The 26,680-nt window shown below is 43.2% G+C and overlaps 1 protein-coding gene across 6 annotated transcripts in view; it reads left to right on the forward strand.

The window, feature by feature from the left end:
• The window catches only part of STK39 (serine/threonine kinase 39), a 238,268-nt gene that overhangs the window by 200,937 nt on the left and 10,651 nt on the right, over positions 1-26,680 (forward strand). For 3 of the 6 annotated variants that reach the window (XM_033946331.1, XM_033946333.1, XM_033946334.1), the window contains exons 16-17: positions 3,865-3,933; positions 21,181-21,245. In XM_033946331.1, the coding sequence (XP_033802222.1) occupies positions 3,865-3,933; positions 21,181-21,245 (134 nt within the window). Of the gene's footprint in view, positions 1-3,864; positions 3,934-21,180; positions 21,246-21,865; positions 21,995-26,680 lie in introns of all 6 variants that reach the window. The other 3 variants (XR_004539615.1, XR_004539616.1, XM_033946332.1) reach the window with 3 other exon arrangements.

Genomic DNA, 26,680 nt, shown 5'->3' on the forward strand with positions numbered 1-26,680 from the left:
AGATTTGTGATGGCTGGCTGGCTGAGGACCATCCCTGTACCACATGTTGTGCAACACATGAGGGTGGCAAGAGCCACTGGCTTAGTCTTCTCTAGTCCCTCTGGGGGTATGGGGTCCCAGAAGGCTCAAATTCCAGGTCAAAAATCCTGGTTAGAGCCCGGAAACAGTGAAAGTGCATCCCTGCCAAAGTACAGCATCACATCTGCCATTAATCCCCAGAAAGGGACACAGCACCAGCAAGGGCCTTCTGGGCATCCTGGTCAGGGTTTTTCTCTACTGACTGACCTTTTCAACAAGTCTCTAGAGTCGGGAGTGGTACCGTAGGACTGGAGAAGGGCAGATGTTGTCCCTCGCCACAAAAGTGGAAATAAGGAAGAAGTAGGGAATTACTGGCCAGTAAGTCTGACTTCTGTGGTAAGCAAATTAATGGAAGTTTCTGGAATCCTGTGGATTACAGGACCGAAGACAACATGGATTCATTAGAGGTAGGTCTTGTCAGACAAATCTGATCAATTTCTTTGACTGGATGACCAGAGAATTGGATACAGGATGTGTGCTAGATGTGGTGTATTTAGATTTCAGCAAAGCCTTTGACAGCGTTCCACACAGACATCTAATAAATAAATTGAGTGCCCTCAGGATGTGTCCCAAAGTGACGGGCTGGGTCAAGAACTGGTTGAGTGGAAGGCGACAGAGGGTAGTGATAAATGGAGATCGTTATGAGGAAAGGGATGTTACCAGTGGTGTGCTTCAAAGTTCTGTTATTGGGCCTGTTCTTTTTAACATTTTTATAAATGAAATTGCTGAAGGGGTTGTTGGGTAAAATTTGCCTCTTTTCAGATGATAGCAAAATCTGCAATAGAGTAGATACATCAGATGATGTGAATAATATGAAGAAAGATCTGGCGAAGCTTGAAGAATGGTCTGAAATTTGGCAGCTAAAATTTAATGCTAAGAAATGCAAGCTCATGCACTTGGGCTGCAAAAACCCGAGGGGACGGTACAGATTAGGTCTCCGTATGCTGAGGAAAGTGAGATCCTGCTTCCACCAACAACATTTTGCTCTCCTGTACAATTAATCATTCTTATGAGGTTGGATTATTGTAATTCAGTGTATTTAAGTCTAACCAAGAAAAGCCTTCAAAGACTTCAACATATCCAGAATACTGCAGCTAAGTTGATCTTTGCAAAAAGCAAATATGATCACGTTTCCCTGCTTTTGTTAAAACTTCACTGGCTCTCAGTAATCTCTAGGGTTTACTTTAAATATGCCTGCCTAACATTTAAGATCTTACATAGCACTTTTCCTCCTCCTTTAATTCCTCTATCCTGGAACTCTGTGAGTCCTGATATTACCAGATCTATTCAAAAGCTTAAATTTCTTTCCCCTTGTTAAAAGGTGTTATCTATATTGGAAAATTAGCAAAATCTCTTTACTTTAAAATTACTGAGTTTTGGAATAACTTTCCTGTCCAGCTGTGCAACTTGGGCTCTTTCCAATTATTTCGAAAACATCTGAAAACGTGGCTATTTTCAAAAATGTAAATTCCGCTGTTCTCTATATAATCACTAATTCGTATTATTTTCATCTCTTCAAAACTCTTGTAAACCATGCCGAGCTCTATCATTATAGAGAAGATGCGGTATATAAGCTTAAGGTTTAGTATTAAGGAGTGAAGAGCTTATGTGCACGACAGAAGAGCAGGACTTGGGTGTGATTGTATGTGATGATCTTAAGGTGGCCAAACAGGATGAAAAGGTGACGGCGAAAGCTAGAAGGTTGCATAGGGAAAGGTATGGCTAGTAGGAAAAGGAGGTATTGATGCCCCTGTATAAGACTTTGATGAGACCTCATTTAGAGTATTGTGCACAATTCTGGAGGCCACACATTCAAAAAGATATAAAAAGGATGAGGTCGGTCCAGAGGAAGGCTACTAAAATTGTATGTGGTCTTCATCATAAGGTGTATGAGGATAGACTTAAAGATCTCAATCTGTATACTTTGGAGGAAAGGAGGGAGAGGGGAGATATGATAGAGATGTTTAAATACTTATGTAATGTAAATGCGCATGAGTCGAGTCTCTAATTTGAAAGGAAACTCTACAATGATAGGGCATAGGATGAAGTTAAGAGGTGATAGGCTCTGGAGTAATCTAAGAAAATACTTTTTTTTTTTTTTTTACAGAAAGGGTGGTAGATGCATGGAACAGTCTCCCGGAAGAGGTGTTAGAGACCGAAACTGTGTCTGAATTCAAAAGGTCCTGGGATAGGCATGTGGGATCTCAGAGAGAGAAAGAGATAATTGTTACTGCAGATGGGCAGACTAGATGGGCCTTTGGGCCTTTATCTGCCATCATGTTTCTCTGTTTCTATAAGTGCTGAAAAATACATAAACTGTATTGTATAAAGAGGAAAAACAATGAAAAGTACTTGTGTTGTCAGAAACTACCTCAATGTGTCTTGCTGCTTCACAAACTTGGCTACAAGATGATACTGGCCATCCAGGACTAAAAAAACAAGAAAGAGAGGAAATTGATGTCATATCCCAAAATGCACCTGCTTAAAAGGCAAAGCATAAACAGAAATGTAGGTGGAAGCTGCCTCTGTTCCCTAGACTGAATGCTGATTCCAGCAAAGAACTCCATGCCAGCTTTTAATTTTTTCCTTCAAATATTTTTTAGGCAAGGGGAAAAAATTCAGCTGGGAATAACTCAGACATCTGCAATTACCTGGATAAAACAAAAATTTTGGTAGAGATGCTCAATTCAAGCTTTTAAATTCTATCCCACCAGTTCTTCACAATTTCATTCAGGGAACCACAATAATTCACTGCCAGATGTCATCCACAACTCTTAAGATGATACATCAGTCTCAATAAAATAGACTCTGTTCCAACTTTTGATTTAATACTTCATGTTCTTCACTGTTCAATCAGTGAATCCACTCTGCACGTTGTAACAAAAAAAACACCTCCTGTCTCCCAAGCAGCCAGAAACAGTGTCTAAAATAACATTGTAAATCAGAAAAACTGTGATTGAATTTCAAGCAATTTGACTCCATAGGAACTTATAGTCTACTGTTAAGCAAACAGCTTTTATGCTCTATCATACGTGTCTTAAAAGGATGAGTGATATGTCCACATATATTTTGGAAAGTAGAAGACAAACATTGTGAAGGAAAATGTGTTTTTCAGTTACAGGGCCAAGCTTTTCCAGAAACACTGTGCCCGCTCATTGAGCAATTTGCTATGCTGTTAAAGAGAGATATTTGTGCATTTCTTAGGAAGATATTAGATATTACATCACTCTACTAATAGACTCCTGAGGAAGGCCTGGTTGGGCCAAAACATGATCGAACACCAGCGTCTTCCTTTGCTGTTTGTCTTCTACTTTCCAAGTTTTGAGAAGTAACTATCTCCTGTTTTCTTGTGCACATATATTTTGGTACATGGACATATCGCTGTGTATACAACAAAGGTGGAGGAACATGAAGTGTTTTGTGACAAGAAAACCTTCTTCCCAATTTTGGCCATTTTTACTCCCAAAACTGCCCTTCATTTATACATAAGATCAACTTATAGTCAAGTTTATATGGTAGTTCAAAGTGACAAAGCATGTATATTTTCAGTCTGCATAGACCTACTTTTATCTTTAGACACAAAGTACTGGAATAGTACTATTTTAAGAAGCATAAATGTGTGTGTGTGTAAGTTTTTGACACTTCATAAGTGCCTAACTTTCCGCTCATGCTGCTTTTTTATTGACTGTTGTGAAAGCTATAAATAAAAATTACACTGAATTGTGTAATGTATTGGAAACTATTACACTAAATAGTAGTTTAAACATTATCTTCTTGTTTGGACAGACACAGCAGATGGCGTTTCTCAGGAGCTGTTTTCAGCAGGTCTTGTTGATGGTCATGATGTAGTTATAGGTAAATAACTTTTAGGCTTCTAATGTGTTTGATTTGTCAGTGTTTTTTTTATTTATAAGGGATTTTTATTTGAAAATATGAACAAATTCAGCAAAGTTAAACCATAGTGTAAATAATTTGTTTTAAAATTCTAAAGTCTTGGAAGACGATATCAGACAAATAGTGCAGAAAGAAAGAAAGGGGGCATGGAGAGAGAAAGAAAGAAATGGGGCACGGAGAGAGAGAGAAAGACAGACATACAGAAAGAAAGGGGGCATGGAGAGAGAAAGAAAGAAGGGGACAGGATGAAACAAAGAAAAAGTTGGAGGAGGGAATGAAGTCTGGAGGAGAGCAAGCATACAGGAGGCTGAAAGAAGGGAAGAAATATTGGATGCACAGTCAGAAGAATAAAGTGCAATCAGACTGATGAAATTACCAAAGAAAGGTAGGAAAAATGATTTTATTTTCAATTTAATGATCAAAATGTGTCCGTTTTGAGAATTTATATATGCTGTCTATATTTTGCACTATGGGCCCCTTTTACTAAACTGCAATAACAGTTTTTACTGCAGGGAGCGTCGAGAGCAGCGTGGGGCATTCAGCGCAGCTCCCTGCGCTAAAAAAACGCTATCGCGGTTTAATAAAAAGGAAGGCGGTATATTTGTCTATTTTTGTATAGTTGTTACTGAGGTCCCCCTCCTTGCTTTCTTTCTGGCTCCCTGGCTCACCCCCCTTTCTTTCTTTCTCCCTTCCTTCCCCTATGCCACTGCCGCTACCATCACCATGCTGCCACCACCGCCGGGGAAAGGCTGCCACTGGCCATCGGAAACAGGCCGGCGCCGAATTCACCCTCCTTCTTTTCCCGCGGACCGACCAACTCTGGCTGCCCGACGTCAATTCTAACGTCGGAGAGGACGTTCTGGGCCAGCCAGGCAGTGATTGGCTGGCCCAGAACGTCCTCTCCGACGTCAGAATTGACGTCGGACGGCTAGAGTTGCTCGGCTCGGGGAAGAGAAGCAGCAGGGAGGGAGAATTCGACGCCGGCTTCTTTCTGTTGACGGCAATGGCAGCCTTTCCCCGGCGGCAGCCTATTGCCCGGTAAGTGGCCAGCTGAACACCCCCTCGGGCTTTGCACCTGGGGCGGACCTCCCCCCCCCTTGGTACGCCACTGATCAGAATGGATATTTCCAGTGCAGTAGGGATGGTATGCTGAACTAAGGGTCTTCCATCCGCTCCTATAAGTCCATTGCAGGAGATACTGATCATTGTTTTCAGCACCTCCTCTTTCTCCCTGCTCTGCTGCACCCAGTGAGTTGTTTCTTCTGCAAGCGAGCCTGCAGGAGTAACTGGATCTGCTTGGGTTTCTTATTTGGATTTTTTGTATTTTGCGGTGTTTGCGCAGAACTTCACATTCCAGTACAGCTGCAGTGATTGCTTAGCCTGCATGAGAGGAGCAGACTTTAGTCTGCAACTGACAAATGGGGACCTGCTCAACCTGCCTGCTTGAAATGTGGAGCTCGGGGGTTTTCCCCTACTGTTTGTTTACTCCTTAATTTGATCAGGAGTGTTAGTGCAGGCTGTACAGACACCAATTGCATTTATTTGGAGTGCACATGGTGTCGGCTGCATTTTCCTCCACCTCCTCACACCGTTTGGATCCTGGTTGAGACTCAGTCTGGCAGTGGCCCAACCGGTAGCTAAAAATTCAGAAGAGGCAGCTTTCCTGGTGGCAGAAGTCCTCATCTGTTTCCAGCTGCCCTTAGAGGAGCTAAGGAAGGCTGCAACACATTTCTAGCATCTGATCTATAAAGAGGGTTGTCACAGCCCACAGGGCAGTTTGGGGGGAGGGTCTGAAGTTGTTGTTTTGTGGATGTAATTTGTTGTAGCCTTGTTCCCCCATCCTAAAATCGCTGGTTTTGGCTGTCCTATATTGGAGTTGCAATCGTGTTTTCAGTGGGAAATCCGGCCATCTTGTTTTTTCCTGATTTGAATTTTATTCTGACTACCAGGGATGGAGTCCTCGGGCTCCAATATCATGAATTCATGTGAAATTTGCTCCGGTTGGGCACTGGAAGGAGCGCCAAGTGCCATATGTTCTGCTGTACAAGATGGGGAGACGGGAACCTCAGGTTCATCCTCTGACCATCTCATTAAAGCTGCCAAAAGGTTGGGGGGCAAATTTAGCCTCTTGGAGATTTGGAGTATAGTACCAGTGCATAGTAAAGGGTGCTAACGGCCCCAAATTGAAAAGAAAGCGCTCTAACCCTTCCCTTGAAGGAGTTCTTGGTCCTCTATGCCTGACTTTGTGAACTTGCTCTAGCAAGACTGTTGGTGGCGCCAGCATACCTTCTCTTTCAGCTGGTGAGTGACCAGCCATAAGAACATAAGAATTGCCGCTGCTGGGCAGACCAGTAGTCCATCGTGCCCAGCATCCGCTCACGCAGTGACCCTTAGGTCAAAGACCAGTGCTCTAATTGAGCCCAGCCTCACCTGCGTACTTTCCAGTTGTCCAACTTTGTCTTGAATCCCTGGAGGGTGTTTTCCCCTACAATAGCCTTCCTGTGATCCCGCATCTATTCCTCTAAGAAGAGTGAACAGTTGGTTGGACGGGGTCACTGAGGATGATGATCTGGAAGCTTTCCCTCTATCCCAAAGTGAAGCCTCAGTCAAGGATGTTGTGATTCTGGCGGAGGTGGTTGGATGGGGTCACTGAGAAGGATGATCTGGAAGCTTTTCCTTTATCCCAGGGATAGGCAATTCCGGTCCTCGAGAACTGGAGCCAGGTCAGATTTTCAGGATATCCACAATGAATATTGTGAGCTTGCCGGTGCCGGGTTTTGCAACCAGGCACCCGCCCAATGCTCACCCATCGCCGAACTCGTCGTGCCTTCAAAAGATGTTGAAGGTCCTGCTGGTTCTCATCAAAATAGAAAAGATAAACGTCAGGAACAATAAAGATTTAACTGAACTTGTGTCCAATTTTATTTCTAGAGTAGCAACTGCTACACTTTTAGTCCTTAAATTTCAAACAAAATACAAAGAAAATCCGGGCTTACAAAACATAGCCCACACACCTTTCTGGCAGGTAAGTTTAAAATGATACTATTGTAGCCTTGCCCTCAGTCTCACAGTCCCAAAAGGGCATAAAGTAATACGGCTACCGGAACACCCAGTGTTTCTGCTGGTTATTCCCAAGGTCTTTCAAACTCTGATGAACGTGTTGCCTAGGCCTGACTTAACAGGCCTTCCCCAGCCAACCTAACAAACAATTGGTGGGGGAGGGGAGTAGCTGAATCCACTTTAGCAAAAAGCTTGCCAAAAAAATTGGCCCCACAATCCCTCCCTGAGGATATTATGTGGATTCTCCCCACTACTTCCTTTTCCATACATTCATTCACCAAAATAGGCAAAAAAAAAACAAAAGGAGAAAATGTACAAAAATTCAACACTTTCCTCTCTGTCACCAGCTTAAGGTACAGCTGCAACAGTTAGCTCAGCACTGCTCATGCTGTCAGCACTTGACTGGTGCTTCCAAACACACTCAGAGAAAACAAGATTCCAAAAGCAAACAATCATCAAGGTAATTCAACTTAGCTTTGGTCCATCTGTATTTCATCTGGTTCTTGTGTAGTATCCATAGGTTCCACGGCTTCCTGGCAAGCTGGCTGGTTCACCCCAGGGACAGTGGTAACCTCTGCCATTTCAATGTCCTTATTCAATGGAAAGTCAGGAGCCCAGTCCCTTGAGACTGCTTCCTGGGCTGACCCAGGGAAGACTGATTTGTTCTTCCTAAGCACAGCCTCTAATGCTCTGAGTTGTTCCCGCCCTGACCTGAAAGGGGGAGGGCTAACCTGCTGCTTCTGCTGGCCTCTCAGTTTAGACTTAATTGGCCCTAGCAGAGGCTCATTAGTTGCTCTCTGAGACTGATTCTTAGGCTGTCCTTTTGGATAAGTCCCCTCCCTCTGCACCAGGCTATTCTCCCACTCCTCTTCTACTCCCTGGGATTCTGTAGACTGATGTTTCCAAGGAAACTCCAACCCTGTTTGTCTATCAGAGTTCAACCTGCTGCAGTGATCAGCCCTTTTCAAGATAAGGGAAGGATTTGGAGGAGATTTAACTGTCACAAGCCTAGCCTTAAGGCTAGGGCTGTGACAATATGCATGAGATGGATTTGCATCTCAAGGAGGCAGTGCATGCAAATCCATCTCATACATATTCATGGTGGATATCCTGAAAACCTGACCTGGCTCTGGCTTTCGAGGACCGGAATTGCCTACCCCCTGCTGTATCCCAAAGTGAAACCTCAGTCAAGGATGATGTGATTCTGGTGGAGGTGGTTGGATGGGGTCACTGAAGAGGATGATCTGGAAGCTTTTCCTCTATCCCAAAGTGAAGCCTCAGTCAAGGATGATGTGATTCTGGCGGAGGTAGTTCAGGGAGTAAGTGCTGCTGTGGACAAGAGCAAGGCCCCCTCTGTTTGCAGGCTGTTCAAGTCTGCTGCTCTGACAGACCTTCTTATTGAGTCTCTGAAGGCGCTCAAAATTGATCTTCCTCAGCCTTCTATCCAATGTTCTCTGTCTAGCACCTTTCCATGGCATGCATAGAAGTTCTGATTTCTGAGCAGTGTACAGGGGGGACCCTGAGGGCTCCCTTAAGGTGGCAAAAACAGATATTTGCTATGTCTAAAGTAGACTCCTTAGTAGTTCAAGTGACAAAGTAAACATCCCTGACCAGGATCATAGGCTGGACATAAGAACATAAGAATAGCCTTACTGGGTCAGACCAATGGTCCATCAAGCCCAGTACCCCTTTCTCACAGTAGCCAATCCAGGTAACTAGTACCTGGCCAAAACCCAAGGTGTAACAATATTCCAATACAGGGCAAGCAGTGGCTTCCCCCTTGTCTTTCTCAATAACAGACTATGGACTTTTTCTCTAGGAACTTGTCCAAACCTTTCTTAAAACCAGCTATGCTATCTACTCTTACCACATCCTCTGGCAACACGTTCCAGAGCTTAACTATTCTCTGAGTGAAAAAAGATTTCCTTCTATTGGTTTTAAAAAATATTTCTGTATTATCTAAACATTTAAATTTTCCCTTGATCGCATTAAATGGAAACTAGACATCTTATCGGACTACTACCTGCTTAAATTTCTATTTAAAATTATCCAAGGTGAATTTATTAGCAACCAACAAAGCAGTTTCTATGAAAAGGCACAATAAAATACCAACAGAAAAATTCTGGAATGAGATTATGGATCAGTTAGAACCCATCTTACAACCAGTGTAGGGTAGTAACTAGTTACAGTAGCAATGCTGTATCTGATTCAGAAGGGGCCAGTGAAGATGCAAACTACAAGAAGTTAAGCCGTAGAACCTTGGCAAAATGCAGTGCCCTCTGGAGTAAGTGCAGTAAAAGTCCACATGCAGCTGAAATAGTGTACGAAACTTTGGAAACCACACTTACTGTACCAAATGTTACTACATGGAATTCATTCTATTATGCTGTTGGCAGAGTGTATTCTATTGTGGAGAAGTCTAAAACAGTGCTCAATGACATCTGTGCGAAGCTTCCCCTCAAATTAAGTTGCTTTCATGGCAGAATATATTAAGGTGATGAAACAGATTGCAATGGCACTGGACACACTGAAGGCTGGTCGCTTTATTGCTTTTATCCTTGTTTGTGACCATTTTGCTGTGTACAGTATGTATTGTGGATGTTATGATTAAGTATGTATTTGTTGACCCGAATTGTGAAAAGCAGGATACAAATAAGCAAACTATAAACCATTGTTTCATGCCAATGATTTCTTCCCTGTGAGCACATCTTACCTCCTTCAGGCCTTTGCTCAAATTTGCCAGCCCACTTGTTGATGCTCTAATGCAAGTTTCTCAACTTTTTCAAGCCAAGAATCCCCAAGACTAACAAATATCAACCGAGTTTCCCCACCCAAGCTCTGCCCCTGACTCGCCCAGGCTCCGCCCCTGACCCTACCCCCATAATAATATTACTAATTATAATGCAATTTCTTCCATCCATTTTTTTTTAATATACACACAATATATAATAGTAACCACAAAATAAAAAAACAAAGCATACTGTATGCAGAGAAAATGTTAATTATCATATTCCTTTTTTTTTTCTCAAAGAAGTCAAGGCATATGACTTTAAAATATGCAGTGTCACCTCAGTAACAACTATACAAAAATAGGCAAATATAGATCAAAATATAGACAGCAGATATAAATTCTCATAACTGACACATTTCAATCACTAAATTGAAAATAAAATTATTTTTCCTACCTTGTCTGGTGATTTCATGAGTTTCTGGTTGCACTTCCTTCTGACTGTGCATCCAATATATCTTTCTGCCTCCTGCACACTTCCTCTCCTCTGGACTTCATTCCCTTCATCCAACCAACATCTCTCTCTGTCCCTCCATGAGTCCAACTTTTCTTCCTCCACCTCCATTGGCTATATTTCTCCCTCTCACTGTCCTCTCATTCCCTCCCTTGCTGCAAAGGGACTGGGGAAAGAGAGAGGGAGATCTGGGGTGCCACATCCAACATTTCTCCCTCTCTCATCCCCCAGATCATGTGCAGCATTTTTCAGCACTGCCCACTAGCCCCATGTCCATTTCTCCTTCTATCACTCCTCTCCCTCCGTCACTATGTCCAACATTCTTCTTTCTTGCATCCCCTTCAATCTGTTCCCTCTCCACCACCATATCCAACATTTCTCCCTCTCATCCTTCTATTCCCCATGTGCACCATCGCTTTCCCTCTCACTCACACTCATGCTCAACAATTCTCCCTCCCTCCTATGTCCCAAGTTAGTGCCCTCTTCCTCCTTCTGTGTCCCATGTTCATGCTCCCTCTCTTCCTTCTGTGTCCTGTCTTTCAACCTTTGTCCCAAATCATGCCTTTCCCATGTCCTAGTGTGCTCCTCCCCCCTTCTCACTTTTTCCCAAATCATGACCCCTCTCTCCCTTACTTGCTCAAGCCGCACGTCGTCATTGACGCGGCAGAGGGAAGTCCCTGTCAGGGAATGCTGAAAAGCAGCCATTGCCAGTGAAAACTTTTACATTAAAATGGCGATCACAGTAAAAGCCTAAAGAAAAGAAGCAAACAATTACTTTTATTCTTTTGCTAAGTTAATGCTATTTGAATTTGTTCTGCATCAAACAAGTTGGATGAAGTTACAGAATTTCAGTGACTTGGCAGAGGGAAGGCTTCTGGACGAAGGTGACAGAAAAGGGGTAGTAAAGGAGGAAAAAGAAGTAGCGGACAGATTAAACACGTTCTTCTCGTCGGTCTTCACGAAGGAGGACACATCCAATGTACCGGAACCGGAAAAATTCTTCAAGGGGGACCAAGAGGATAAATTATCATGCATGGAGGTAAGCCTTGAAGATGTACTCAAACAGATAGATAAGCTAAAAACTGACAAATCTCCGGGCCCGGACGGAATCCACCCAAGAATACTAAAAGAACTTAGAGACGAAATAGCGGAGTTACTGCAGCAGATTTGCAAACTATCCTTGAAAACGGGGGTAATACCGGAGGACTGGAGAAGGTAGCAAATGTTACACCTATCTTCAAGAAGGGATCCAGAGGTGACCCGGGGAATTATAGACCGGTCAGCTTAACCTCAGTTCTGGGGAAGATGGCCGAATCACTAATCAAGGACAGTATCAATGAGCATATACAAAGAAATAAGCTGATGAGAACAAGCCAGCATGGTTTCTGTACTGGAAAATCTTGCCAAACGAACCTGTTGCACTTCTTCGAGGGGATAAGTGAACTTTTGAACAAAGGTGACCCCATAGACAGTATACCTGGACTTCCAGAAAGCCTTGACAAGGTACCTCATGAGCGCCTACTAAGGAAACTGTGGAACCACGGGGTGGAAGGGGACATACACAGATGGATCAGAAACTGGCTGGCAAACAGGAAACAGAGGGTAGGAGTAAAGGGACACTATTCTGACTGGAAAGGGGTCACGAGTGGGGTCCCACAAGGGTCAGTGCTGGGACCACTGCTATTCAATATATTTATTAATGACCTGGGACAAAGTGTGAAGTTATAAAATTTGCGGATGAGACAAAACTCTCTGGTAAGGTTAGATCTGTAGAGAAATGGAAAGAACTTCAAAGGGATCTGAACAAACTGAGTGAGTGGGCAAATAAATGGCAGATGAGCTTCAATGTAGAGAAATGTAAAGTTATGCACATAGGGAAAGTGAACCCGATGTACAACTACACGATGGGGGGGATGGTACTGGGGATAGGCAACCTAGAAAAGGACTTGGGGGTTTTGGTGGATAGAACAATGAAACCGGCGGCACAGTGCGCAGCGGCCTCAAAAAAGGCGAAAAGAATGTTGGGCATTATCAAAAAAGGTATCACTACCAGGACCAAGGAAGTTATCCTCCCGCTGTATAGGGCAATGGTGCAACCGCATCTCTCTTACCTTCGCAGCGCATTTTGAGTAACTTCTTCACAAAGTCGTCGGAGCCTGCAAGCAGTAGTGTGCGTGTGTGGGCAGAAGCTTCTCTTCTGACGCAACCGGAAGTTGAGTCAGAGGAGAAGCTTCCCATACACGCACGCTACTGCTTGCAGGCTCCGACAGCTTTGTGAAGAAGTTACTCAAAACGCACTGCGAAGGTAAGAGGGAAGGAGATAGATGGATTCGGGTAGGTAGGAAGGAGGGAGGGGGCCGCGCGAGTTTGGTGACCAAGCGCGTTCCCTCCCTTAACTGCAGGGATAAGGCCATTCACCGCTCCACGGGGCAGTGGATGGCCTTGTCCCTGTACCCGCAGTGAGCACTTTTCCCCCCTCACCATTTCGGCGGGTAACAGCCACCATGTAATTCTCTAATTACTAGCTCTAAGAATCAAAATAAGAAACTTGGAGAGAGCTTGGAGGAAGCATCAGAAGCGGGAACATTACATGAGTTGGAGGAAAGAAATAAAGCAATATAAGCAGGCAGTAAATAAAGCCACATAAACCTGATCAACCGATCAAGAAACTCTCTTCCAAATGTGAATTCAGAATCTTTTAACTCATTAACATCCACAAGGGATATAACTGCCGATTCTGCCTCGCAACAACCGGACGAAGATAGTTTAGTGTGTTACTTTCAATAAAAGAATAGAAAGTGTCTTTTACACATACTTTGAAAGAATGTACTGAAAATGATATTGCAAATGCTAACATGAAAGAAGGGATACCTGTTGATTAGATGTTGGAAGGAATTCTCTGTTGTTGAAAAGGTGTATCTGGTTGGGGTTTCCATTTATAAACAGGCCCCTCTCTGTCGAAGCTGACCCAGAAGGCTTCCTTCCAATGTCAGAGCTGATGTCTGAAAGAAGCCTTCCGGGTCAGCCAGAGATCCCAGTTACCTCAACAGCCCTCCTTCCAGCTGGGTTGCTCCTTCCTGCCTTCAGTGGCAGTTGTTTGTAGGGACACATGCAGCAGCTTATACACGCTGAACATGGTTGACCTGGAAGCCATATGGAAGCCAAATATTTTAGGATATTTGTGCAGGTTGTATTACTCCCCTACTTGGTCTATTGCAACTCTTTCTACTACAGTATGGTATCAGAGAGAAGGAACAAAAGAGATTACAACTACTTCAGAATACAGTGGCTAGGTTAATTTTTCAATCAAGTCAATTTGAGAAGGCTAGACTGCTACTTGAAAAATTACATTGTTTGCTCATGAAAAAAAGGTTACAGTTTAAGACTGCTTGTATGGTCTACAAGGATATATATGGAGAGAACTCTAAGAACATAAGAACTGCCATCTCCAGATCAGACCTTCGGTCCATCAAGTCCGGCGATCCGCACTTGCGGAGGCCCAGCCAGGTGTACACCTGGCGTAATTTTAATCACCCATATCCCTCTATGCCTCTCGTAAGGAGATGTGCATCTAGTTCGCTTTTAAATCCTAGAACGGTGGATTCCGCAATAACCTCCTCTGGGAGAGCATTCCAGGTGTCTACCACTCATTGCCTGAAGCAGAATTTCCTGATATTTGTCCTGGACTTGTCACCTCCTCAGCTTCAGTCCATGTTCTCTTGTCCGTGTCACATTGGACATTGTAAATAAATTTTTTTTCCTGCTCTATTTTGTCTATTCCTTTCAGTATTTTGAAAGTCTCGATCATATCCCCTCGCAGTCTCCTTTTCTCAAGGGAGAACAATCCCAGTCTCTTAAGTCGTTCCTCGTATTCCAAGTTCTCCATACCTTTTATTAGCTTCGTTGCTCATCTCTGCACCCTCTCCAGCAGTTTTATATCCTTCTTTAGGTTGGGAGACCAAAGTTGGACACAGTATTCCAAGTGTGGTCTGACCATTGCTCTATAAAGCGGCATTATAACCTTCTCTGATGTACTCGTGATTCCTTTCTTTATCATGCCTAACATTCTATTTGCTTTCTTTGCCGCTGCCCGCATTGTGCCGACAGTTTCAGGGTCCTATCTATCAGTACATCCAGGTCCTTTTCTTGTTCACTCTTATCCAGAGTTGCACCTGAGATTCTGTACTCGTGTTCCTTGTTCTTTCTGCCTAAATGCATTACTTTGCACTTTTCCACATTAAACTTCATCTGCCATTTCTCCGCCTATTTCTTTAACTGACACTCTGGAGTTTCTCGCTATCCTTCTGCGATCTGATTGCCCGGCATAGCTTTGTGTCGTCTGCAAACTTGATGATCTCACCGGATGTTCCTTCTTCTAGGTCATTGATGAAAATATTAAATAAGATGGGCCCAAGTACTGAGCCCTGGGGCACACTGCTAGTCACTTTCTCCCTGTCCGAGAACTTCCCATTTATGCCCACTCTCTGCTTTCTGTTCTCCAGCTATTTGCCTATCCATCTTAGTATATCTCCCTCTATTCCATGGCTTTATATTTTCCTGAGAAGTCTTTCATGTGGAACCTTGTCAAACACTTTCTGGAAGTCCAAGTATATTATGTCCACCGGTTCTCCACTATCAAATTGTTTGTTCACGGTCTCAAAAAATTGAAGTAAATTCATCAAACATGATTTCCCTTTCCTGAAGCTATGTTGACTTGGTCTCATCAGGTCGTGTGTATCTAAGTGCCGGACTATGCTATCTTTAATCAGTGTTTCAACCATCTTTCCAGGGACAGACGTAAGACTCACAGGTCTGTAGTTGCCCGGTTCTCCTCTTGATCGTTTTTTGAACGTTCACTATCTTCCAATCGTCCAGTATCTGTCCAGTTCTAATTGACAGCTTGGCAAGTTTTTGCAATAGCTCTCCGATTTTGACCTTATGTTCTGTTAAGACTCTTGGGTGAATTCCATCAGGTCCAGGGGATTTGTCGCTTTTAATGTAGTGTTTCTCAACTTTTTCAAGCCAAGTACCACCCTAGGTACCTCCTAAGTCTAACAAATATCAACTGAGTACCCACAATCACTGACCACCCAAGCTCTGCCCCAGACCCTGCCACCATTACTAATTGTAATATAATTTCTTCCATTCATTTTTTATATACACAGCAGATATAAATTCTCAAAACTGACACATTTCAATCACTAAATTAAGAACATAAGAATTGCCACTGCTGGTCAGACCAGTGGTCCATCATGCCCAGCAGTCTGCTCATGCAGCGGCCCTCTGGTCTAAGACCAGCACCCTAACTGAGACTAGCCCTACCAGTGCACGTTCTTGTTCAGCAGGAACTTGTCTAACTTTGTCTTGAATCCTTGGAGGGTGTTTTCCCCTATAACAGCCTCTGGAAGAGTGTTCCAACTTCCCTACCTTTGTTGTCTGGTGATTTTATTTTTCTAATCATCTTTTTCCCCAGTCTCTGATTGCACTTCCTTCTTAACTGTGTTTCCAGGGTCATCTTATCCATTGACTATTTTTCCCTCCTTCACTTTCTGCCCTGCATCCATCTTTCTTTCTGATATCACGGGGGTATTACTAGTAAAAACTAGGGAAAGTCAGAAATTGCTTTAGTCAAAAATGTGAACTGACTTTGCTGTTACAATAGTAACCTATCTATGGTGTGATCAAGATTTTTCCAGGTTACTCAGAGGCATGAAACTCTACAAGGAAGGGGTGTACCCTCCCAAGAATAGAACAGAGTTCACTTTCCAATCATTGTAACTGTTTCAATAAAGATCACACTTCAAGCTAGGATACAGATAAATAAAGAATGTATCACAATTTTTCAATGCTTCAATGTGTCATGGCTTTCTTTTCTTCATGAATAGTATTAAGTTAACATCACTGAAACTGGGTAAGTTATAAAATAATAACTTAACTTTATGAAGGGTTTGGGGTCCCGTGGCCATGTTTCGCTTTCTTCCTCAGGAGACCCAATCATAAATTTGATAAAAGTCCTTTAAAACTCTGAATAATATTAGAATTGGTGATGTATAATTGCTTCACTGCTGGAAATTGCTCTCTCTTCACAAAGTGAGAATATCTTTGTGAAGAGAGAGCAATTTCCAGCAGTGAAGCAATTATACATCACCAATTCTAATATTATTCAGAGTTTTAAAGGACTTTTATCAAATTTATGATTGGGTCTCCTGAGGAAGAAAGCGAAACATGGCCACGGGACCCCAAACCCTTCATAAAGTTAAGTTATTATTTTATAACTTACCCAGTTTCAGTGATGTTAACTTAATACTATTCATGAAGAAAAGAAAGCCATGACACATTGAAGCATTGAAAAATTGTGATACATTCTTTATTTATCTGTATCCTAGCTTGAAGTGTGATCTTTATTGAAACAGTTACAATGATTGGAAAGTGAACTCTGTTCTATTCTTGGGAGGGTACACCCCTTCCTTGTAGAGTTTCATGCCTCTGAGTAACCTGGAAAAATCTTGATCACACCATAGATAGGTTACTATTGTAACAGCAAAGTCAGTTCACATTTTTGACTGCATCCATCTTTGGCATTAACTTTTAATATTCAACTTTTTTTTCCAGTTTACTGCTTTCTTCTCAAAATCTACTTTTCCATGTCTTCCCTCCCTATCTCTCCTTCCCTCCCCATTTCCATGGTCTATCTCTCTCCTTCCCTCTCTCCCTTCAGTGGTCCGACATCTTCCCTCTCTCCTCCCAGTGGTCCAACATATCTTTCCTTCCTTTCCCCCTTCCCACAGTCTAACATCTCTCTTTAATACTGCTATTAATTATTTCTATAGTGCTACCAGACATTCCCTGGTCTGGCATATCTCAAGTCATCTCTCCTCCCCCCCCCTCACTCCCCAATGTAGCATTTCTCTCTGTTCCCTACAATCCAACATCTCCCCTCACTTCCTCTTTTCTTCCCCCAGTCCAACATTTATCCCTCATTTCCACAAGTTCAACATTTCTTTCTGCCTCCTGCACGCTTCCTCTCTGGTCTTCATTCCCTCCCCTAACCAATCTCTGTCTCTGTCTGTCTCTCTCTCTCTCTCTCTCTGTCTCTCTCTCTCTCTCTCTCTGTCTCTCTCTTCTCCCCCTTCCGTTGAGTATGACATTTCTCCTTCTTTCTCTCCATGAGTCCAACACTTTCTGCCTCCTGCATGCTTTATCTTTCTCGCCCCTTCCCTCGAGTGTGACATCCCTCTTTCTCAACCCCCCAGTCCATCTCTCCTCAACCCCACTCACAGCTAACATGCTCTCTCCCCATGCACCATTTCTCCCTCATCACTCACTCCTTCAACAATTTTGCTTCCTTCCCTCCCCCCAACCCCACTCAGAACTAATATGCTCCCTCCCCTCCAGCAAGCAGCACCTTTCCCGTCTCCTTCTGCCAGGTCCAGCATCCTCTTTTGCATTTGTTTATTTCTAATCCAGTGGTCTCAAACATGCGGCCCACCAGGTACTATTTTGAGGCCCTCGGTATGTTTATCATAATCACAAAAGTAAAATAAAACAGTTTCTTGATCATATGTCTCTTGAGCTATAAATTACAATATTATTATTAAGATTTACTATGTTACTTAGCCAAAAGGAAAGATTTATAAACTATAAAAAGTTTTACCTCATGCAAAATTGTCATTTCTTTAATAAGACATTAACTATTTTTTCTGAGGCCCTCCAAGTACCTAAAAATCCAAAATGTGGCCCTGCAAAGGGTTTGAGTTTGAGACCACTGTTCTAATTGCTTGAAGAGTAAGGTTAAGATCCTGAAGAGACTGGATGTCGGGAGAACTCTCCTCAGCTATCTTGAGGTGACGATCAAGTTTCATATATTTGTGCTAATGAATCTAATCTGCCAGGGTAGACAGATTTTCTAAAACTACCATTTCATGATGTATTCGCATGGCGATCTCGTCTGCATGTATTGTGTGTGGGAATCCATCTCAAATCTCCTTGCGGGCACATTCGATTAAGAGTGTGGCCTCTTCCTGGGCAGAGGCCAGGGCTGTGGCACCTGAAAGATTTTTACAGTAGCCACATGTTCCACTCTTCATACCTTCATACTTTCATATGTGCTCATACATTGCCTGCTGGATAGTTCGTCCACACACAGTGCAGCTCTCGGACTTTAGTCGTGTGTCAGCCACAAGGTCAGAAACATGGACATTCCATTGCAATATTGTACCATCAAAGAACAATGTACAGTAGTGCGCAAATCTCAGATCAGCCTTCATTCTAGACATTACAAGGCTGCATCATGGACTGTTCTTCAGCTCAAGATTTGGCTTTTGACTAATCATCCTTTGCAACCTCTTTACTTAATTGAGAACTTGATAAATTATTTTCATAAACCATCATTGGTCTACCAGTGATATCACAAAGAATCATTTCAAGGTAGCCCTCAGCTTTACACTTGCCTATATTCCTCTGGAGGCTGTAGAGTGGACATGAAGTTGTGGCAGCACTCCTCTGCTCTCTAAAGAGGTTCCTTATTATAGATAGTCATTTTCCCATTGCCCCTGCCCAAAAAATATATGTGGGAACCAAAAAATGTAAGTGTGGGAACCGCTGCTTGTTCTCAGAAGCCACTTTTTAGAAGCATAGAAACATAGAAAAATGACGGCAGAAAAGGGCCAAAGCCCATCAAGTCTGCCCACTCCAGTGACCCTTCCCCCATGAGTTTGCTCACCAACCTTCTGCCCTTACCTCATTAGAGATCCCACATGAATATCCCATTTATTTTTGAAATCTGCCACGCTGTTGGCCTCAATCACCTGCCGTGGGAGTTCATTCCAATGATCGACTACCCTCTCAGTGAAGAAATACTTTCTGGAGTCCCCATGAAATTTCCCTCCCCTGATTTTCAGCGGATGCCCTCTGGTGGACAAAGGTCCCATAAGACGAAAGATATCCTCTTCCACCTCGATACGACCCGTGATATATTTAAATGTCTCAATCATGTCTCCTCTCTCTCTTCGTTCTTCAAGTGAGTACAGCTGCAATTTATTCAGCCTTACTTCATACGGAAGATCCTTGAGCCCCAAGACCATCCTGGTGGCCTTCCGCTGAACTGACTCAACTCTCAGCACATCTTTCCGGTAATGTGGTCTCCAGAATTGAACATAATATTCCAAATGAGGTCTCACCATGGACCTATACAGTGGCATTATGACCTCTTGCATCCTGCTGATAAAACCTCTACGGATACAACCCATCATTTGCCTTGCCTTGGAGGAAGCCTTTTCCACTTGATTGGCAGTTTTCATGTCATCACTAATGATTACTCCTAAATCCCGTTCTTCCGTGGTCTCATCATTTAACGTGTAAGTCCTGCACAGATTTCTTTTACTCAGGTGCATCACTTTGCATTTTTTAGCATTGAAGTTGAGCTGCCAAGTCGATGACCATTGTTCTAATAGTAGTAGGTCCTGCATCATACTGTCAGGCATAGTGCTTTTACCTACTATGTTGCACAGTTTGGCGTCATCGGCGAACAATATTTTTCCTCTGAGCCCTTGGGTCATATCACTTATGAATATGTTGAATAGGATTGGACCTAAGACCGAGCCTTGTGGCACTCCACTGGTCACATCTGATGTTTTGGATGGGGTACCATTTACCATCACCCTCTGAATTCTACCGCTCAGCCAATCCTTAACCCATGTTTTTTTCTGAGAGAGAGCATACAAGGCTTGTAAGTGACATCATCCATAGTTTGGCTGCATATTCCTACTCTCTACAGAGAACCCTTGTTTCAGGTAAACCACTTTGCTTTAGGTGCAGATAAGCTAGAGAATTAGATTTTTCAAACCTGCCATTCTTGAGTAAATGAATTGAAAAGGATTCTCCAATAATTGCTTGAAAACTATTTAACTCAGGGGTTAGAAGGGGGCCAGGAAACGTTATAGAGAAACCATGAGGATTGTGTATGTCCTTAGATAAGTAGTACAGTTGTCAAAGGCAAGTAATAATAATAAGAATAGCTTTATTTATATCCCGTCATACCTTTCAGTTCAAGACGGTTTACAACAAGAAAGGCTATAGGAATGCAGCGAAGTTACTTCAAGAGCTTGAAGTAGGAGTAAACAAACAGGCGTGTAACATAATTATATATATCAGAAGGCAGGAGCATGCAAGTAGAGGAAATCGTTTGAGGAAGTTTAAACAAATGTGTCAAATGGGTTTTCAGTGATCTTCTGAATGATTGGTATGATGAGTTAAGGAGTAAGTCACTTAAGAGTATTGTTCCAGATTCCTGCTTGGAAGGAAAGTGTCTTGTCGAGGCATCTTTTGAATTGTTCTGCGTGAGAGGTGGAGTTTGTTTTGGAGAACAAAGTGTTTGAGAAAGTAGGTGTGGGTGCAGTACCAAATAGTGTTTTGAAGCATAGACAACCGAATTTGAAAATTATTCTGACCTCGACTGGTAGCCAGTGCAGTTTTTTGAAATATGGAGTGATGTGGTCGGATTTTTTCAGGTCAAAGTAATCACTTTTGATTTCATTGTAACTGATGGCTGTCTTTGATACTGTGTAATATGTTTTACTGATTAGTCTGACTGATTTGGGGACTTGACAGTAGGAGACCCTGATTGTTCTGTTCTCTTTTTTTTTTTTTTTTAAATGACTATCGGTCTGATTTGAAATGGTACATTCTTCTTAAATTAAGTGTAGTGCTATTTAAAAATCTACTTGTTACCCACATTGTTCAATATTTACCACCATAGTTAAGGAGTTTCCAGTCTTAAAATTTACAGATTGAGGAATTTGACACAGTGGTAATGAATGGTAGGATCCAATACAAATCCTTAGTGTTAAGGTAATTAATGTAATCTGGGGTTTTTGGCATGTCATTTGAGACATTTTATTTTTTACAGTTGCTGCTAATTTGCAGAAGATGATAGATGATCCTGTGAATTTTAAAACGTTGACTTTTAAACTGGTAAGTATCAATATATTGAAAAATGTATGGAAAACGAGCTTGGAATTTGAACAGAAAAACCTGTCATATTTGTTTTTAAATCTTTTTCATTTTTAGTAAGCACTTGCTGATCCAGTTTGCTTTATATAATAAAACATTTAATTTAATAAGTATTTGCAGTCTCAGGTTAGCAGGAATTTTAACCAAGCGCTTTACCTAACCTGTTCTGTCTTAATGCTCCAAAAGAGCAATAATTTGAAGGAAGCAGGAAAAATTAAAAGATCACAACTTCATGACATAACCAAACAAAAGGATGTAACCCAAGAGTTAGTTTTGTATGTCTACAATATCAGTAAATGACTACTCACTCTGAGTACTTAAGAATTCTAGCTAGCATTACTACATGTAGTCATCTTTTATTACAACCTATTATACAAGTATATAATTCAAATACCATTATGCACAGAAGCTTTTATACTACGCAAGAGCTACTGTTCTTATGGTGGTGATCTCTTTGTAAATGTCTGTGCAAGAGAATGAGCTCTTGCATTTTGAGAGTACAGTAAAATGAATATAGCAGATACGCTGTCTTCAGGATTGACTAATATAACATTTTATCCCCTGTTGACCAATTTTTCCAGTTTTTCACCTATTTACAGACTTTGAGTTACAATGGTGTTCATTTGATTCATCCACGGTAATCTAATTTTACCAAATGGATATTAAGTACCACTGCAAGAAAAACCCAAAGCATGGAGAACCACCATCAGGTATAGGATAACCCAGCCAACAACTTGCATCATCACTTATAATTCCAAATAACCATAACCTTTTTTTATTTTTAACAATTGCATATAAAATTTCTATTTGCATAATGTTCTGTTGATTGGTCTTTTGCAGTTATAGCACAGCATTCTAAAAACAATTTCTGCTGCTTAATATCACATAAGTCTCTAATCAATAAAAGATAAACTTAATATTTTAATATACACAATTATAACTATCAGTTTTCTTAAACTGTAGGCATTACTATAGCAGTCAACTCATTCCTAGAACAGCTTTTTTTCACCCAACCCAGCATCCGGTTTCATGATGGAGCTAGTCCAGGGATTTTGTATACCTGTGCAGATAACTTGAACTGCATTGCTGGAATTTTAACTAACATACCACTGCATTAACATTAAAGAAAACCTCTGCATGGTTTATACCTTTCCATAATGGCAGGTAAATACCTTCCTCAGTAGTGGCAGAAGTGACATTATTGGTAATGGGCTCCTTTTACAAAGATGCACTAAGCGTATTAGCGCGCACTAACCACATGCTAATGTGTGCATGTTAGTCTATGGACACATTAGCAGTTAGCGTGCGCAGATATTTAGCACGCTAAATGCACGCTAAAACGCATAGCATACCTTAGTAAAAGAAGGGGTTAGTGCAGCTAAAAAGTAAACACATCACTTCCTGGAGTTGGATTATATATGTGACTGTATTGAAGTTGAAATATTAGCACAAAGTGCGATGTATTTACTTATTAAGATGTATTTACTTATTAGCACAAAGTGTGATGTATTTGTAAAGTATGTTCTTGTACAATCCCTCTGGAGGCTGAACTTGTGGGTTCTTGTATGTCTGATAGTTTCTGCTGCAGGGCTACTAAAACTTGATATCCTTCCCCTTTGGGCTACCTGTCATGCTCAGTTTTGATCCTGCAGCTTCTCTGCATGGTTGAAATCAGTCTATTCTACTCGTGATTTATTTTTAATTCCTAGTCTTTTTGTATTTATTTCACGGGTTTGCCCATGTGCTGCGGATCAACTCTAAGCGAGTGATCCTTCGGGAGATCGCAGACATTTTAAATTTTGTCTGCTTCTGGAGGGTGCTCTGTAAGCTTAACCTGCAGTAAGCCCTCTGGACAGCCTGCAGATTAGATCGGGTCTCTGGGATCGGGAGCCATCTCTCCCCTGGTTTGTCTGCAAAAGGGTAGAGTGCAGGCTGCTGCAGTTCTGTGGAGGTACGCCAGGATCAGAACTGCACCGCGTGTCTTCCCTGATTTCCCTGAGGAGTCCTGGTGGTCGTGATCTGAGGTGACAGGGAAGGGAGGCAGTCAGAAGACATGAAAAATCCAGTTTAATCAGCTCCTGAGGTATTGATCACCTTGCTTGTACTGTGTATTGCAGGCTACCATAGATTTTCATTGCAGCACATGTCTCTGTGGTGTCTGTGAGTCAGTGTGTGCCATTTTTGGAGGTTGCTCAAATCAGGGTTTTGAGTGGTTTCCCTGCATGCCCTGGTCTTACCCCCCCCCCCCCCACACACACACACACACCCACATACACACACACATATACACACACACATATACACACACACACACACTTGTAAAATCCTAAAATCGCCGTTTTTCACATTTCCTGCATTTTTAACGGGTGTTTTTCAGGCAAAATTGGCACCCACGGTGGCCATCTTGGATTTTCTTTAAAATTTTTAAAACTATATTTTTTTGACTTAGAAGCTTTGTTTTTACTCCAAACTTCACAGATGGCCACTTCAGGACAGGATGGAATGGATTCATGCCATAAATGTGGCGGATAGCTGACGGGTTCACAGCTGTGTATCACGTTAGCGGCCCGTGAGGAGCGTGAACCAGGCGTGAATCCGCCGTGGAGGCCCTGCTTTCCTCTGATTCCACTGGAGACGCGATTCCATCTTTCTGCCAGAGACATGATTCCAGTGACCGAGACGCCAAATTTGGGCGAGGAGGGCGCTTCCGTGAAACGCAAGTGCATTTCCAGGGAAAAGTCTCATAAGTCTTTAAAACATTCCAAATCTGAGTCCCGCAGATCGGCTCTGGCCGCCGGGGGCTATTTTCCGCCGGAATTTGTAGATATGATGTATCATGCTTTCATGAGAAAGCGGGCTATGCCTATGTCTCACTCTCAGACTCCGATGCGGCAGTCTGTGTATCGTTTGAATTCCCGGATGTCAGTCTGCTCCCTTGCTGGTCTGCCTGAAAGCCGGCGGCAACTTCCCACTATTGCCTCGGTGCCTGCGTCAATTTCTATGCCGTTGTTGTCACACGGCTCTTCGGTGGGCTCCGCTTACGTGGCTAGTCTAGCGGATCTCTGGGATTCCCAGAACACTGATTTCCGCGATCTGGGAAAGGATCAGACTGTGCGCAGTCTCTTTAAGTCCAGTCGCCAGTCCTTATCTCTGAATCCCTGCAGACATTGAAACTTGATTCAGACTCAACAGTTCAGGCAGAGTGTTCTGTCATGAGTTCCAAGCCCCTACTTTCCGCAGTATTTCCGGATCACGCGGATTTGGCAGAAATGCTCTTGGAGTTTTGGGAGGCCTCGAAGGGTCCCCTGAAATGCGCTAGGGCCATGGCTAAACTGTATCCCATGGCTTCGGAATTTTCCAAGCACCTAATACCACCGAGGGTGGATTCTGCAACGTACCTCTTTGCCCTCGGATGGAGGGGTTGTCCTGAACGATTTTGTCATGAAGCGTCTTTTTGATTCCTCTGTGACGGGTGTGCAAGCTGCAGCGGCCACTTCCTTTGTGGCCCGGGCATGTCATACTAAACTTCGTCAGGATCCTGAGGAGGTTATCCTTTGTGATTTCAACTTCCTGGTTTCTGGAGTGAATTATTTGGAAGACGCACTCTGATATTTTGAAAGTTTTTGCTAAGCTGGGAGTTTATTCAGTTTCTAATAAGAGAATGTTATGGATTCGCCAGTGGTTGGGTGATTCTTCATCCAAGGCTATGCTGAGCAAATTACCCTTCAAAGGTTTGCTGTTTGGCCAGGGTTTGGATGACCTGATGGCAAGTGTGCAGGACTTTAAGCCTAAGGTGCTTCCTGGCTCTAGACCTCGTCTGACCAGGGGGATGGGACGGCTGAATTTTTGTCCCTTCCGGAGAACCTCGCTGTACACCGGACTCCCTGCGGTGGGACAGCGTTTCGGAACCTCCTACAGACCTCACTTTGGAGGTGCAGTGTGCCAACAGACTTTCAACTCTCAACCTTCTGTCCCTTCGAAGAGGAAATTATGGCTAAAGTGGGTCCTAGAGGTTCTCAGGGATGGTCTTCAACTGTAGTTCTTCTGGCCACCAGCAGACTTCTTCCTGTCCTCTCCTGAATGAAATCCGAATAGGGCCAGCAAGGTGTGCACTACTGTGCACCGGTTACTGGATCTGGCGGCCATAGAGCCGGTCCCACTAGACGACCAGGGCTCCGGGAGATACTCAATGTACTTCATTGTGCTAAAGAAGGACTCCGACAATTGCAGACCAATTCTGGACCTGAAGGCTATGAACATATTCTTGCGAGTTCCGCATTTCTGGATGGAAACAGTGCGCTCTGTCATAGCAGCAGTGGCACTCAAGGAGTTTTTGGCTTCCTTGGATCTCACGGAAGCATATCTCCACATCCCGATATTCCCAGATCATCTGAGGTTTCATGTTTTCGGGAGGCATTTCTAGTTTATGGTGCTCCCTTTCGATCTGGCATTGGCACCCAGATCTTTTACCAAGATCATTGTGGTGGTGGCTGCCCATCTGCGATCTCTGGGTGTGCTCGTGCATCCTTACCTCAACGACTGGCTGATCAAAGCTCTCTCATGGCGGTTTGCCAAGTGGTATCTTTGCTGGAATGTCTCGGATGGGTGATCAATCTGAAGAAGAGTCGCCTCGAGCCAACCCAGGACTTGGAGTACCTGGGACTCTGGTTCCACAAAGGTCTGAACTGGGTATTTCTTCCAGAATCCAGAAAACTCAAACTCAGGAGTGCGATTCGGGACAAGTTAGTGGTCCCAGCACCAATGGCCTGACAGTATCTGTGGGTGTTGAGTCTCATGGTGGCAATCATAGATGTGATTCCATGAGCAAGAGCTCACCTCCATCCTCTTCAGTTATCCCTTCTGACACGGTGGAATCCCCAGAGAGATGCTCTGGGGATGAAGCTTCCTTGGTTGGCAGTGGCACGTAGCAGTATGATGTGGTTGAACCCGGTCACACTGACCAAAGGGCTCCTTCTGCGGGTCTTGGACTGGGTGACCCTGACTATGGACACGAGTCTCTCCGGATGGGAAGCAGTTTGCATGTCTGTCCCGATCCAGGGCTGTTGGACGCCGAGGGAGAGCAAATGGTCGATCAATCGACTGGAGTTGCGAGCGATCCAGTTTGCTCTGCTGAGATTTCGAGGGAGTCTCCACCGGAAGGCTGTCCATGTGTTCTCGGACAATGCGACAGATTGTTGCCTGTGTCAATCGTCAAGGAGGCATGAGGAGTCCCATGCTGGGCTTTGAGGCTCGGATGTTCTTTGCTTGTGCGGAGCGTCATCTCTTGGCTTTGTCCGCGGCTCATGTGGCCGGCATAGACAATGTTCAGGCAGACTTTCTCAGTCAGCCTATGGACCAGAGAGAATGGTCTTTGTCCGGGCTGGCATTCGAGGCCA

The sequence above is a fragment of the Geotrypetes seraphini genome, chromosome 5 (assembly GCF_902459505.1).
Source record: "Geotrypetes seraphini chromosome 5, aGeoSer1.1, whole genome shotgun sequence".
Taxonomy (NCBI): Eukaryota; Metazoa; Chordata; class Amphibia; order Gymnophiona; family Dermophiidae; genus Geotrypetes; species Geotrypetes seraphini.